Source organism: Muntiacus reevesi, chromosome X (genome assembly GCF_963930625.1).
Source record: "Muntiacus reevesi chromosome X, mMunRee1.1, whole genome shotgun sequence".
Lineage (NCBI taxonomy): Eukaryota > Metazoa > Chordata > Mammalia > Artiodactyla > Cervidae > Muntiacus > Muntiacus reevesi.
The window spans coordinates 112,390,800-112,404,928 of NC_089271.1; the positions used below are offsets into that span (position 1 = coordinate 112,390,800).

A 14,129-nucleotide genomic window follows, 5' to 3' on the forward strand; every position below is an offset into this window, starting at 1 on the left:
ATCCGCTGGAGAAGGGAAAGGCTACCCACACCAGTATTCTGGCCTGGAGAATTCCATGGACTGTATAGTCCATGCGGTTGCAGAGTTGGACACAACTGAGCGACTTTCACTTTCACTTTCACTAAGATACAAAATATACAAGGTTGTGACCTATGCCAGTAGGTTTTGGTGTTTCTAGGGTTTTCTTGTTTGGAGAAGACAATGGCAACCCACTCCAGTACTCTTGCCTGGAAAATTTCATGGACGGAGGAGCCTGGTGGGCTACAGTTCATGGGGTCGCTAAGACTCAGACACGACTGAGCGACTTCACTTTCACTTTTCACTTTCATGCATCGGAGAAGGAAATGGCAACCCACTCCAGTGTTCTTGCCTGGAGAATCCCAGGGATGGGGGAGCCTGGTGGGTTGCCGCCTATGGGGTCGCACAGAGCCAGACACGACTGAAGTGACTTAGCAGCAGCAGCAGCAGCAATAGCAGTAGGGTTTTCTTGTTAATTGGCTGTATTATACGTCAGATCTGACTCTTCCATGCCACTGTTAAGGTTGATGATTCTTCAGAACACCACTGAAAAGAGAAATAGAAGGAATTTCACCAAAACAAGGAACTAGCTCCTATCTATAAAAGAGTGATTCAGGAGCCCATCAACATCATTTCATAGAAACACACTTCACTTGGTACGCAAAAGTCACAGCCAGCTTCTCTGGGAACCTCCAATTAAAAAGCTGAGACCTATTGAAAAAACAAAAACAAGGAACCAGGCACAAAATTTCCTAAGGACAGATCCATGGTTTTTACTTTTATGGTTAAGAAAATAAAATGCATTCCATCACAAGAAACTCCGTGAGTATGGAAAAGAGTGTTTTACTGGGAAGAAAGAAAATTAAAAAAAGAAAAACTACTCAATTTGAAATTCTGCACTGATTTCAGACGTTTCAGGTTAGAATACATTTCTGGAAATAGAAAACTGACTAATATGAAGAAATTATTCTTGTCAACATCAAGTAAGGACCTGTCCCATGGAACTATGTGTATTTTACTTCACCTAATAAATGACTTCTTTAGTGGTTGGGTGTAAGATTATTTTTTGGTAAAATTATATGCTAATCTCTCCAGTGGAGCTCACTTTTTGAACTAATGGAATATTGTTTTACAATCTGAATACTCCCTCTCAAATGTACCTATTGTTAGTCCGGGGATTTATGCTCATTTAATTGCTAAACAGAGAGCTAGCCTGCATATCCTTATCTCTGGGCACTTGAAGGACAGGACTTGGGGGAAGTAGACAAACAGGGTAGGAGCCTGGTAAAGACACTGGCCAGGAAGTCCAAAGGTCTTGCTTGAATCCAGTTCCATCAGTTACTAGCCAAAGGTCTGGAGCTAAGTCAGCATATCTTTCTGAGCCTCAATTTCCTTACCTGTAATAATGTCACAGAGAGAAACTACGAGCATCAAATGTAATCATCCATGCAAAAACACCTGGTAAACTGTAACATGCTAGCCAAAGTTGATAATTAATAATCAGTCAGCTCAGTTGCTCAGTCGTGTCCGACTCTTTGCGACCCCATGGACTGCAGCAAGCCAGGCTTCCCTGTCCATCACCAACTCCCAGAGCCTACTCAAGCTCATGTCTGTCGTGTTGGTGATGCCATCCAAGCATCTCATCCTTTGTCATCCCCTTCTCCTCCTGCCTTCAATCTTTCCCAGCATCAGGGTCTTTTCCAATCAATCAGTCCTTTGCATCAGGTGGCCAAAGTATTAGAGTTTCAGCTTCAACATCAGTCCTTCCAATGAACACCCAGGACTGATCTCCTTTAGGATGGACTGGTTGGATCTCCTTGCAGTCCAAGGGACTCTCAAGAGTCTTCTCCAACACCACAGTTCAAAAGCATCAGTTCTTCGGCACTCAGCTCTCTTTACAGTCTGACTCTCACATCCATACATGACTACTGGACAAACCATAGCTTTGATTAGACGGACCTTTGTTGGTAATAACAACTATATGTAAAACAGACAGTCAATGGGAGTCTGATACAATGCAGGGCACCCGAAGTTGGTGCTCTGTGACAACCTGGAAGGGTTGGGTGGGGAGGGGGGCTGGGATGGGGGTTCAGGAGGGAGGGGACACATGTATACCTATGGTCAATTCATACTGATGTATGGCAAAAGCCATCACAATACTGTAATTATCCTCTAAATAAAATAAACTTTTAAATGATATAAAAAATACCAATTAGTTAAAAGCCCTCTACTCCCCCTTCCAAAGCCAACAATGGACATGATATAATCAGTAGCTAACAGGAAAATACCACATCAAAAAACATAATTTTTTTATTGAAGTATGGTTGATTTACAATATTGTGCTAGTTTCAAAGTGATTCTGTTATTCATATTTTTTCAGATTATTTTCCATTATAGATTATTTCATGAGATACAGAATCTAGTTCCCTGTGCTATACAGTAAGTCCTTCTTGCTTATCTGTTTTATGTATAGTAGCTCATATCTGTTAATCCCCAACTCCTAATTTATTCCTCCCCTCACCTTTCCCCTTTGGTAACCACAAGTTTGTTTTCTTTTCTTTTTTCCATTTATTTTTATTAGTTGGAGGCTAATTACTTTACAATATTGTAGTGGTTTTTGTCATACATTGTATCAGGATGGGAAATACAAGTTTGTTTTCTATGTCTGTGAGTCTGTTTCTGTTTTGTAAATACGTTCATTTGTATTATTTTTTCAATTCCACATATGAGTGATATCATATGGTATTGGTCTTTCTCCAACTTACTTCACTTAATATGATCATCTCTATGTCCGTCAAAGAACATAATTTTAACCAAAGAGACTATGTTTGGAGCCCTGGCTTGAAAAGGAAAAGCCTACAGTCACAGGGAACATCAGAAAAGGCATGCCAGGCTGGAGCTAACTTGGCCTCTGTGGAGTCTCTGGCACCAAGGGTACGTTATGGGAATAAAACAAAGCTTTACCCCAGACTGACCCTGTTCAGAAAGTGCATGCAGAAAGCCTCAGGGAGTCAGCAAACTTCACCCTGTTAGGATCTATCTCAAATTTGATCCTGTAGAATATGTTGAGCCTAATTCATTAAATTAACTGACCTGAAAATACTGATCCTTTAAGGCCCGGTTTCATTACGTCTTCCATAACCAGCCTCTGAATCTCTTCAGATGGAATTAATCTCTCCCTTAGTCTGTGCCCCAAATAAAAGCAGTACCCCTCTAGTAATGGCACTCAGGCACACTGTGTTTACCTTAGAATTTGTGTGTATGTGTTCGTGTACACGCATGTGTGCCTACATACTTGTGTACTGCATCACTTATAAGAATCTGCTTGCAATGCAGGAGACCCAGATTCGATCCCTGGGTTGGGAAGATCCCCTGGAGAAGGAAATGGCAACCCACTCCAGTATTCTTCCCTGGAGAATCCCATGGACAGAGGAGCCTGGCAGGCTATAGTCCATGGGGTCGCAAAGAGTCGGACACAGATGAACGACTAACACTTTCACTTCACTGTCTCACTCACAAGAGTATAATCTAAGCTCATGTCAGGAATTATATAATCTTTCATAGCATCAAGCACACTGCCTTACACATAGTAGTTGCTCAATAAGCACTGCTGACTGTTAAAGGTAATAAAAATTATGCATTTACTTTTAAGTATTTTCTTTTTTTCTGTGCCCTGTCTACTTCAGGCTTTAAGGTCTTCCCCTCCTTATTGAATCCTGTGATTAAGGGAAAAAGTCCATAGAATTACAGAATTTTATATTGATTACATGTTGAAATGAAAATATTTTCAATATATCAGGTTAAATATATCATTAAAGTTAATTTACCTTTTTCTTTTTAAATGTGGCTACTAGAAAATTGAGAATTACATATGTGGCTTGCATTATATTTCCATTGAACAGCACTAAAATTGGACCCCCTGAAAAAGAACCTATCCTTGAAACAATCCAAATGCTAATAACTAGCATTTCCACCATCTCCTCTTGAAACTAACATGACCCTCCAAACCAAAGGACTATGACACAAAACACTAATACAAGACTACATTTTCATCTCCAAAGTATCTGAGTCTGTATCTAAGCTAGGAGTAGAAGTTCCAGATAAATGCCTTCCAAGCAGAGAAGAGACTTATAAGATTTTTCAAGAGTTACAAGTAAATAAGAAAAGGCATTCTTGAACTTTCTGAACAATGAAACCTCAATATTTACCAACCCGTGCTGACATGATGCAACAACAAAGCAGAAAGGTAAAACAAAATCCGAAAGCTTTGCGTGAGGTAGCACAAGGCTTGAATCGTAACAATTGTTTGTTGAATTGAACTGAATTTGGAAGAGGCTGTCTAATTGGATTTGATCTTTTTTTAAATTGAATTCAATGAACCAGGGTATGTCCATACACAACCCTAAAGCTCTCCAGTGAGTCTATTAACATGTATTCAGGGTGGATACTGTGCTTTCTTGGCCCTTTATATAGTAACTACTGTATGCCTGCTAGAGCACTAGCTGCTTCAGGGCAGAATTAGGCATAAGCTCAAACTTCATCAGAATAAATACCTTCTTATCCTCATGTTTCACCTAAGGTAGGCGAGCACCTGTGGCGTGGGCCCTGGGGACGGCATCATAAATGAGCCTCCAACTACTGCACACACCTGTGGTAGTTAAATTTTATCATCCATAAAGATTTGGGCTCTGTGTATCAGGCACAGATAGCACCTGAAATTGGGGTATTAAAAAGAGACTTTAAGAACTAGGAAGAACTCATTAACTAGGTGGGAGGAACCCTTTCACAATGTACTCATACCTCAAAACATCATGTTGTACATTTTAAATTATCTTACAATTTTATTTGTCAATTATACCTCAATAAAAAGGAGAGAAATGGAAAGAACCAATTTTCAAGCAAAGGGAATGTAAATACTGACAGAATAGCCCTGTTAAATTGCACATAATTCCACTTAAAACATGAAAAGCCCAGAGCAATATCAACAGGTCTATTCAGTTAATTCAGTGAAATACAAAGAGAAAAACATTCAACCCAGGCATTTGGCACTGTGAAAACAGACTATATGCAGTTGATGGATCAATCTGTTTTCAATAGGTTGTGTGTTCACCCTGTGGGCACAGACTTAGTCTGTTGCTTTCGCCTTAGAAAAGGCAATAGTCTGATCAGATATAGTAAAGTGAAGATGGTCACAGTGGTCCAGGAACCCCTAGTCAAACTTTACCCATATTAGGGCACTCTCACACTGAGCTGTTTTGAAAGAAACCCAAATCTATGTATTTTCCTAGCCTTTTTCACCTCCTTGTGTACCATTGAGCAGTTTTTGAGGAGACAAGCCACTATTACAATGTTGTCAAGGCCCTTCTCGTTTTCTAGTTCAAATCCTTGTTCATGCTGTTTGCTAAGTACTTGTTCCCTGTGACAGCTTTCAGCCAAACAGAACACACTGAATGCTGCATTCCAAACCACTCTGTCCTGCTGGGCTCTGAGTGAAACAAGCTCTTCAAACTTCATCATGTGAACTTTTCACAAGGAACAATCTCCCTCAGACAATTCCATTCAGAGATACTATCCGTGAAACTGGGACTCGGGGAAGGGGTGACATCACAGGCTTCCCTCTCCGACCGGGGTCATGACCACCAAGGTTGTATTTGAGAGGCTCCCACGTGGTGTGGCACATGACTTTCTTAATCATCCAGCACTTCTCCCAACTTTCCCAGAAGCTTCCAATTTAAGATAGCCACACTTAAACACAAAATTGGGTACTGATGTCAAGAAAGCCTGGGACTTCAAGAAGGAAAGAACGAGAAATTTGCAGCCAGGGTCTCTACTAGGGATACGAGAGGAAATGCAAGACACACTATATAATATGTGCCATATGTAGGGGTTTGGGGCAGTGTACTAGGAATCCTAGAAACACAAAAGATTCTGTCCAACAAAGAGGCTGGGGGTAAAAAAAAAAGATAAGTAAAAGGTGAGAAAATGGTAGTTGAAATGTCCAAAGTCCAGGTTTGGAGATGAAAGCTTTGACCACAGCAGAAGGCTTATTGCACTGATGTGGTGAGGCAGCTTGCCGGCAGTTAGATAGGAGGGCAAGCACATGGCTGTAGTCAGTGGAATGTGGGGTTGTTTTCAGAAAGGCCTGCCTTGGCAGCTCCTGAAGATGAGGAGAGCAGCTGATGCATTCAGGAGGGTTTCTATTTCTGTTCTTGCCAGAGTTGGGCCATGTGGACTCAATGGACTTCCAGGTGCCCCTTTGTTAATGAGTCCAATGAGTCTATGAACTCATCTCTCTTTGAAACATCCTCCTGCTTCACTTGCTATTTTTGAGAAAGGAAACTGCCCAACTAAGGGGGCATTTGACTCTAATATACCCCTTAAACATTCAATATTGTATTGACTTCTTGACCTCCTAAGGAAGATGGAACAAAAAGAAAGAGAGGCAAGCTGCTACATTCCCATCTTACAAGTGGTCAGGCCATTACCACCCAGTGAGTGAAGCTTGGAATTGTGTCAACATGGCAGTCCCGATTTTAAGGAACTCACAGAGCTCAGCTGTTCAGACACTAGATCATCAAAATGAGACTATCACAGAAAGAAGGTCATCACTACCACTGCCAATTAAATCAGAGACCAGAAAGTGCCAGAGTTTGCATAGACCTTAAAGATCATCTAATAAAACCAACTCCTTTATTTCATATCAAGCAAAAAAAATCAAGGTCAAGACCTAAGCCAGGATCTTGTATGCTTGCCACTGAAGCTGAGACAGTACAATCATATTTACAAGCGAGAAAGAACACTGATAACTTTTTATATGCTACACTTCTTCGGGGAAGCACATTTAATACCTGATTAAAACCACTTCTCCAAAGTTTTGCTTTGAGCTGTTCTTCCCACAATGTAATTCTATGACAAAAGTAATTCGTTCATTAAAAAAAAAAAAGTATGGCATAATGCTGAATATACCTTTTCAGTGTACATGTGCAGTAATGCAGATTCTTACCCACCTCCTACAAAAGAGACCCTGTTGGAGTGAACATTTTAAGTTCTCTTTAATTTTCTGCATATTAAAAAGCAGAGACATAACTTTGCCGAGAAAGGTCCATCTAGTTAAAGCTATGGTTTTTCCAGTAGTCATGTATGGCTGTGAGAGTTGAACCATAAAGAAAGCTGAGTGTCGAAGAATTGATGCTTTTGAACTGTGGTGTTGAAGAAGACCCCTAAGAGTCCCTTGGACTGCAAGGAGATCAAACCAGTCAATCCTGAAGGAAATTAATCCTGAATATTCATCAGAAGGACTGATGCTGAAGCTGAAACTCAAATACTTTGGCCACCTGACACGAAGAACTAACTCATTGGAAAAGACCCTGATGCTGGGAAAGATTGAAGGCAGGAGGAGAAGGGGATGACAGAGGATGAGATGGTTGGATGGCATCACCGACTCAATGGATATGAGTTTGAGCAAGCTCCAGGAATTGGTGATGGACAGGGAAGCCTGGCGCGCTACAGTCCATGGAGTCGCAAAGAGTCGGACACAACTGTGTGACTGAATTGGGATGAACTTGGTGTTTTACAGTCTCCTGAGGCAAAGACAAACTAACAAACACAGTGTTAAGTCCTAAGTGGGAACTCTGGGAAGAGGCATTTAATCCTAACTTGGAAGGGCAAGGAAGATATCCGAAAAAATAAAAACGTAATGCGTGAGGTGAGCTTTGAAGACTGAGCTGGAGTGAAGTAGACAAAAAGGAATTTAGGGCAGGGCATCAGAGGCCAAGAAAGCAATAAGGTAAAATGGCCCAGAGTCCAGAGATGATAAAAAGTTTAGGAAACTTTAAGTGGTCCAGGTTGGCTGGTGGCTAGAGTGTAGTGGTAGTGGCAAGGGGTGACTTATATTCCCTGAATGCATAACTCCAACAGCTTCCCCCAAGCAAACACAACAGAGAAAAGAAAGTACGCTTGCCAGGCCAGAGAGGCTTCACAACAGTACAAGTTTCCTAGTTCCACTTGATCATCAACATATTAATTAAAAGGCCAAACACAATATAACTGAGGAAGGTTCAGTGAAGCGAGCAACGGACTGGAACCAGCTAGGGGGTAGCAGTCTTACCAGTAAGTCACTGTGGCCCTCCCTGGTGAGGTCAGTTGTCCCATTTGTAAACTGAATAGTTAACCCTGCCCGAGATGATCTTTAAGGTCCCTCTTGATCTAAATTTGGGAAGAATTCCAGAGTCCAGAGATGACAAAAAGTTTAGGAAACTTTAAGTGGTCCAGGTTGGCTGGTGGTTGGAGTGCAGTGGTAGTGGCAAGGGGTGACATATTCCCTGAATGCATAACTCCAACAGCTTCCCCCAAACAAACACAACAGAGAAAAGAAAGTATGCATATACTATTGGAAGAGGTCGGTAAACCTCCTGATTAACTAACAACAAATCCTCCCCTGACCTCTACTCCATCATCAATTCACAAAAGGCAAAGTGATCTAAGTGCAATGTTTCCTGTTTATAATTTTGATTAGGGAGCAGCGGTCTAATGAATAAAATACTCAGCTAGAGGTTAGGAAATCAGAGCCTTCTCTCAGTCTCCTATGAAAGGACCAAATCAGCAAACATCAGTTAATAACATTTTTCCTCCATCTTCTCAACTGTGCTCCTAGAAGAAAAATGTGTGCAATATGCAAAGTCATGATGAAGATAATACATACAAATGGGGAGATTCACTTTAAGCTGGCACACAAGGTTTACCAGCAATGATAATTTAAAATGAGTCCCTTGAATCAATCACAAATCTCCCAGTGGGGTCACTGGAGTTTCAGACTTCACTGGGCACCATGACCACCGACACCTCCTCCTAAAGGAGGTCACTTCCGGGACCCTACCACTGAGACTGTAATTCACCTGGAGGGGTCTTCTGAAGCGGCCAGCTTCAGAAGCAGCTCAGTGGATTCTCAAGGGAGGTGGTCATGGAACTAACCACACTTTGCAAAATGCTGAATCAAATAGTCAGGAAAAGGCTGCGGGGGAGAATCATCTAGAAATTATAGAGCATGGGCTTCAGGTGCCTTTCCTGGGCAGTAGATACACAGAGAAAGAGAGCAGAATAGCCATAACTGGGTCTGGATGAGGGCTTACTCATCCACCAATTAAATGAATATTTATTGTGTACCCATGGATCAGGCACTGTTAGGCTCTGGAGGTTACAGAAGGAAACAAGACAAATGAGGTCCCCGCCCTCGTACTGACATGCCCTCTTACAACTCTCTAAACCTACCTGTTAAAACTGCTGTGGTGGTTCAGCCGGCCTTGTAGCCCCAAATGCCCCAGTGATTTCCTGCAGGAGGGCTCTCCAACACAAGCAGCAGCAGAATGATAAAAGGCAGGGCTGTTTTGTTTCTTTAAGACTAGCCCATCAAGAGATTCTGCATCTGGAACTGAAGGCTTTCTCAGCCTAGAAGCAGGGCAGAACACACACAGAAGTTGCCTCCTACCTGCTATGGTTTGAAGTGTGGGAGGTTCTAAGTGAGCAAAGGCTTCCCAGATAAAGCCCTGTCAAGTCAAACATCTCCACAATCCTGGTTAACCAAATGGCAACTTCCGCAGGAAAGAGCATCCCACGGAATAGGCTGGTTACCACCAGCTTCAGTGTCTCACTGCCAGACCAATCTTCCTAAAGCACAGACTGAGTGGTATCACCCTGCCCCAGGACAGAACCTAAAGCACTGGGCCAGGCATTTGAGAGCCTCTGTACTTTGGCCCCTACCTCTCCCTGCCTTTATATACCCAGCACCTATGATCCCCTGAATCCAGTTTGCTGTTCTTCCCCTTCCCAAACTTTGTTATATTCTTCCGCTGCTAGGATTGCCTGGGCCCTCCCTTCCTACCTGTTGTTCTGGGTGCCTGTTCAAATGGCACCTCCTCCACAAGCTGTGACCCTCTGGACAAGGAAGGCCTCCGTTTTTCTGCACAGCCCTTTGGTGCTTTGTATACAATTAGAAATGCTTTCTGGACTGTATTTTGGCTTCCCAGGTGGCACTAGTGATAAAGAACCCACCTGCCAATGCAGGAGATGTAAGAGACGTGGGTTCCAACACTGGGTCGGGAAGATCCCCTAGAGGAGGGCGTGACAACTCACTCCAGTATTCTTGCCTGGAGAATCCCATGGACAGAGAAGCCTGGCAGGCTACAGTCCATAGGGTTACAGAGTCAGACATGACTGAAGTGACTCAGCATGCTGGATTATATCATCTTCCAAGCCAGGATGTGCTTTTTGAGGATCAAGATATTTTTTATGTTTTATAAACATCCCTTCTCAGGGCCTAGCATGGTGCCTCAGTCTGTATTTGCAAAGTGCCTCAATAGCAAGTTTTTTTTTTTCCACAGCAGAGTGGAATACATTTTATTAAAGAATTCCTCTTTAAAAGGAAATTCCATAACTTTTCTTATGGACCCTTTCTAAAGTTTATCAGCTGCTCTTTCAGAAAGTAAATTTTCATTTTTGATCTAAATATCTCATGTTGTACATCCAAGCTGCTATTTTTTTTCATTTATTTTTATTAGTTGGAATAGCAAGTTTTTAATTCTACTAGGGAATTCACTTTATTTTGTTGTATTATTTCAATGCACTAGTTGATTATAAATCTATTTCAAAGTCCAAACTAATGAAACAAAAACTTTGATATGAACCTAAAGGCAAGGTATTACACATCTATATATACTATTTTGTGCACCGGTTTGGGGAGAGTCTGGGGAAGATTTGGACATTTTAACTTTCCCCCACCCCTTCCATAACCTCACTCCCAACTCCTCCACCCCTATCCCACCCAGTCTACCCTTTCATCACCTCTACTTCACCTCATCCTTATTCAGAACCACTTTGGCCTTTGTGTATCACTAGGACTTTCACTTTCAAATCTTTCCATCTTTACCCACCTTCTCATAGTCTTCCAGGCCAGAGGAAGTAGATCTTTGACCACTGTACCAGTTGCAAGGTGCATCTCTCAGGCAATTTTAGGAACTACAAGCCAGCCCTAACATCCAGAGTGATGACCCTGAGTACTCAGGAGTTAAACACACTTATAATTAATACAAGATCTGGGATATTTAGGCACATTTTAACTATGAAACAGTAGTTTCCATCTCAAACACTGAGATTGTTTTTTCCTGATTTCTAAACCAATCTATTTTTTTTCTTGCCTTTTCCAAAATATAGTGGATTTTAACATTTTACCAATTTGTATTTATAGAGAAGGGAGAACATTATAATGCTTTAGGTACCAAGCATTGTGCTAGATACTTGAAATACGGGCTTTATCTTATCGTCACAATGACTTTAGGAGACACATAGTTCCCTTTTACAGATGAAAAACTGAGGCCAAAAGACATTAAGTGATTTGCCCAATATCACACAGTGTATCTGTGGGACTACCATTCTACTGTTGATATTATTGACACAAAGCGCACGCTCTTTTAATTAGATCATGCTATACCCTTAAATGGGGCTTCCCTGGTAGCTCAGTGGAGAAGAATTTACCTGACATGAAGGAGACCTGGGTTTAATCCTTGGGTCAAATAGATCTCCTGGAAAAGGAAATGGTTACCCACTCCAGTATTCCTGCCTGGGAAATCCCATGAACAGGCTCCCAGAGGAGTCTGGCAGGCCATGGAGTCACAAAGAGTCAGACATGACTTAGCGACTAAACAACAACAATATAACCTTAAATCGAGCTTCCCCGGTGACTTAGCGGTAAAGAATGTGCCTGCAATGCAGGAGATGCAGGTTCTATCTCTGGGTCAGGAAGATCTCCTGGAGGAGAGCATGGCAACTCACTCCAGTATTCTTGCCTGGAGAATCCCATAGACAGAGAAGCCTGATGGGTTATAGTTCATAGCATGGCACAGAATTGGACACCACTGAAGTGACTTAGCACGCACACACACACACACACACACACACACACACACACACCCTTAAATAAAACCCAGACACACACACACACACACACACACACACACACACACACACACCCTTAAATAAAACCCAGACACACACACACACACACACACACACACACACACACACACACACACACACACACACACACACACACACACACACACACACTTAAATAAAACCCAGAAACTCATTCTACTTTGTCTTCCACTTCAAAACAGAGATCACCAAAAAGATTTAACTTCAGAAAAAGGGACATTTTCCATCCCTAAGGAAAAGGAATACCACCAAGCCACCAGGAATGCCATCTTTGACCTCGGGCTCTTGATCGTTGGCTTAACTTTCCTAAAAAGAGCGTTAAATTGACTCAATAGCAACTTATTACCTGTCCAACCATCATAGCACTTTACCTCATCACATAATCACCAAAATGACTATTTTAAGAAAGAAAACTCACAGCCTCATAGGTACACCTGGCACAGTTTCTATCTAGAAATCAGGTTCATGGTACGTGGAGCCAAAACGGAATGTTCCAGATTTCACAAAGATGTCAAGTTTTTGCATTCTGATAAAAGGTAACTGAACTAGAAGAAAAAAAAAAAAAACGGTTAAAGCAAACAACCAAACAATAAAGGATAAGACCATCCCATACCCAAGCAAACACCTGTTAGTCCTTCTAAGACTTTTAAATAAAGTCACATTTATTCATTCAACAAACATTTATTAAGCACCAGCAACTGTGCTAGATGCTACGGAATAACTGTGAACAAGATAAACCAGGCTCCCGCTTGACCGGATACTTCTGCATTAAATGGTCTTGCTAACTACTACATGGTACTTGTACTCTGCTAGTATTATAATTTTGGGAAAGTCAGAGTCATAGGAAGCCTCTTCTGGAATACTTTTAAAGTTTTTTTTGTTTTTGTTTTTTTTTTGGGTTTTTTTGGTTTTTTTGTGGCAAACTGATAGAAATCTTTGTTTAACTTAGAGAAGAGATGGCCTGAAGGACCCTTTCGACCAGCAAGTTGATGGCCCGGCAAAATGGCAGCTGGCGACCCACGAGGCAGTTCAGAGCTGTTTAGGCCATTCGGTTGCGCTTGTGGGTTGGGGAGTCCGTGTCGCCATCACCACACTCGGCCGAGGTGCGCTTGCGGGACCCCCCACTGTCCAGGCAGAGGGCCAATTCTTCACAGTCGATCGGGCTCAAGTCATCCTCGAGGAAGCTACTTCTTCGGCGGCCACCGCCTGCGACCTCGCTGGCTTGAGGCGGGGAGCCGGGCGCACCGGATTGCACGCTAATGCTGGCCATGGCGCCGCTGAGGCCATGAAGGGCGATGGCCTCGTGGAACGGCTGCAGGTCGACGTCCACCGACGAGCCCGATTCGGTGGCGGCGGCCTGGCTGGGGGCCTCAGAGGTCGGCTTCGCGGGCATCCTCGGGGTGCGAGGCGGTGGCGGGGGCGCGGGAGGCACCTTGCCACACAGGAAACTGATCAGATCTTCGCGGAGGATGATGCTCCGGCCCTTCTTCACCCATTCCAGCACATCCTTGATGCGACGCTGGTGGCCCACCTGGATGCCCAGGTCAAAACTTCGTTGGTGGGCATGCCCACTCTCTTTGTAGAGGCTGGTCACGGCCATGGCTGCATTCTGGAAGGGGTCCCACATGGAGAGTCCTGGCTGTTGGCACCCCGCATCCTTGTAGAGCTGGGCCACGGCGGTGGCTGAGGTCTGGAAGAGGTGCCACAGCTTCTGCTGCTCGCTCTTGAGCCCCGCCGTCTCGGGGGCCGCCTCCTCCTGCAGATCCGGGGGCAGGTCCTCTTCCTGCTCCACCTCGGCCAGGCACTGGCGCTCCCACTTAGAGAACCAGTGCTCCGCGACCTCGGCCTCGCCCTCCTTCGGCTGCTCCTCCATCCTCCTCCTTCTGGCCGCTCCTCTCCTCCACCTCCACCTCCTCCTCCGCCTCCTCTGGCTCCTCCGCCTCCTCTGGCTTCTCCACCTCACCTCCTGCTCCGAGTTCCCCTCCTCCTTCTGCGGCCGCCGCCGCCGCCGCCGCTGCTGCCGCCGCCGCCACCACCGCCGCCACCACCGCCGCCGCCACCGCCTCCTCCTCAGCCACCGCGAACACCGCCACCGCCTCCTCCGCGTGCGCCGGCGGGCGGGAGCG

At 43.8% G+C, this 14,129-nt stretch overlaps 1 protein-coding gene across 1 annotated transcript; it reads right to left on the bottom strand.

Moving 5' to 3' along the window:
- Positions 1-13,042: 13,042 nt before the first annotated feature.
- HAPSTR2 (HUWE1 associated protein modifying stress responses 2) lies at positions 13,043-13,876 on the bottom strand. The gene has a single exon (XM_065916859.1). It carries the CDS (start codon positions 13,874-13,876, stop codon positions 13,043-13,045), a length of 834 nt encoding a protein of 277 aa, XP_065772931.1.
- Between the last annotated feature and the right edge of the window lie 253 nt (positions 13,877-14,129).

What these genes read in the sequence shown, in the direction of transcription:
- HAPSTR2 (XM_065916859.1), bottom strand. Translation starts at nt 13,876, where the DNA reads ATGGAGGAGCAGCCGAAGGAGGGCGAGGCCGAGGTCGCGGAGCACTGG.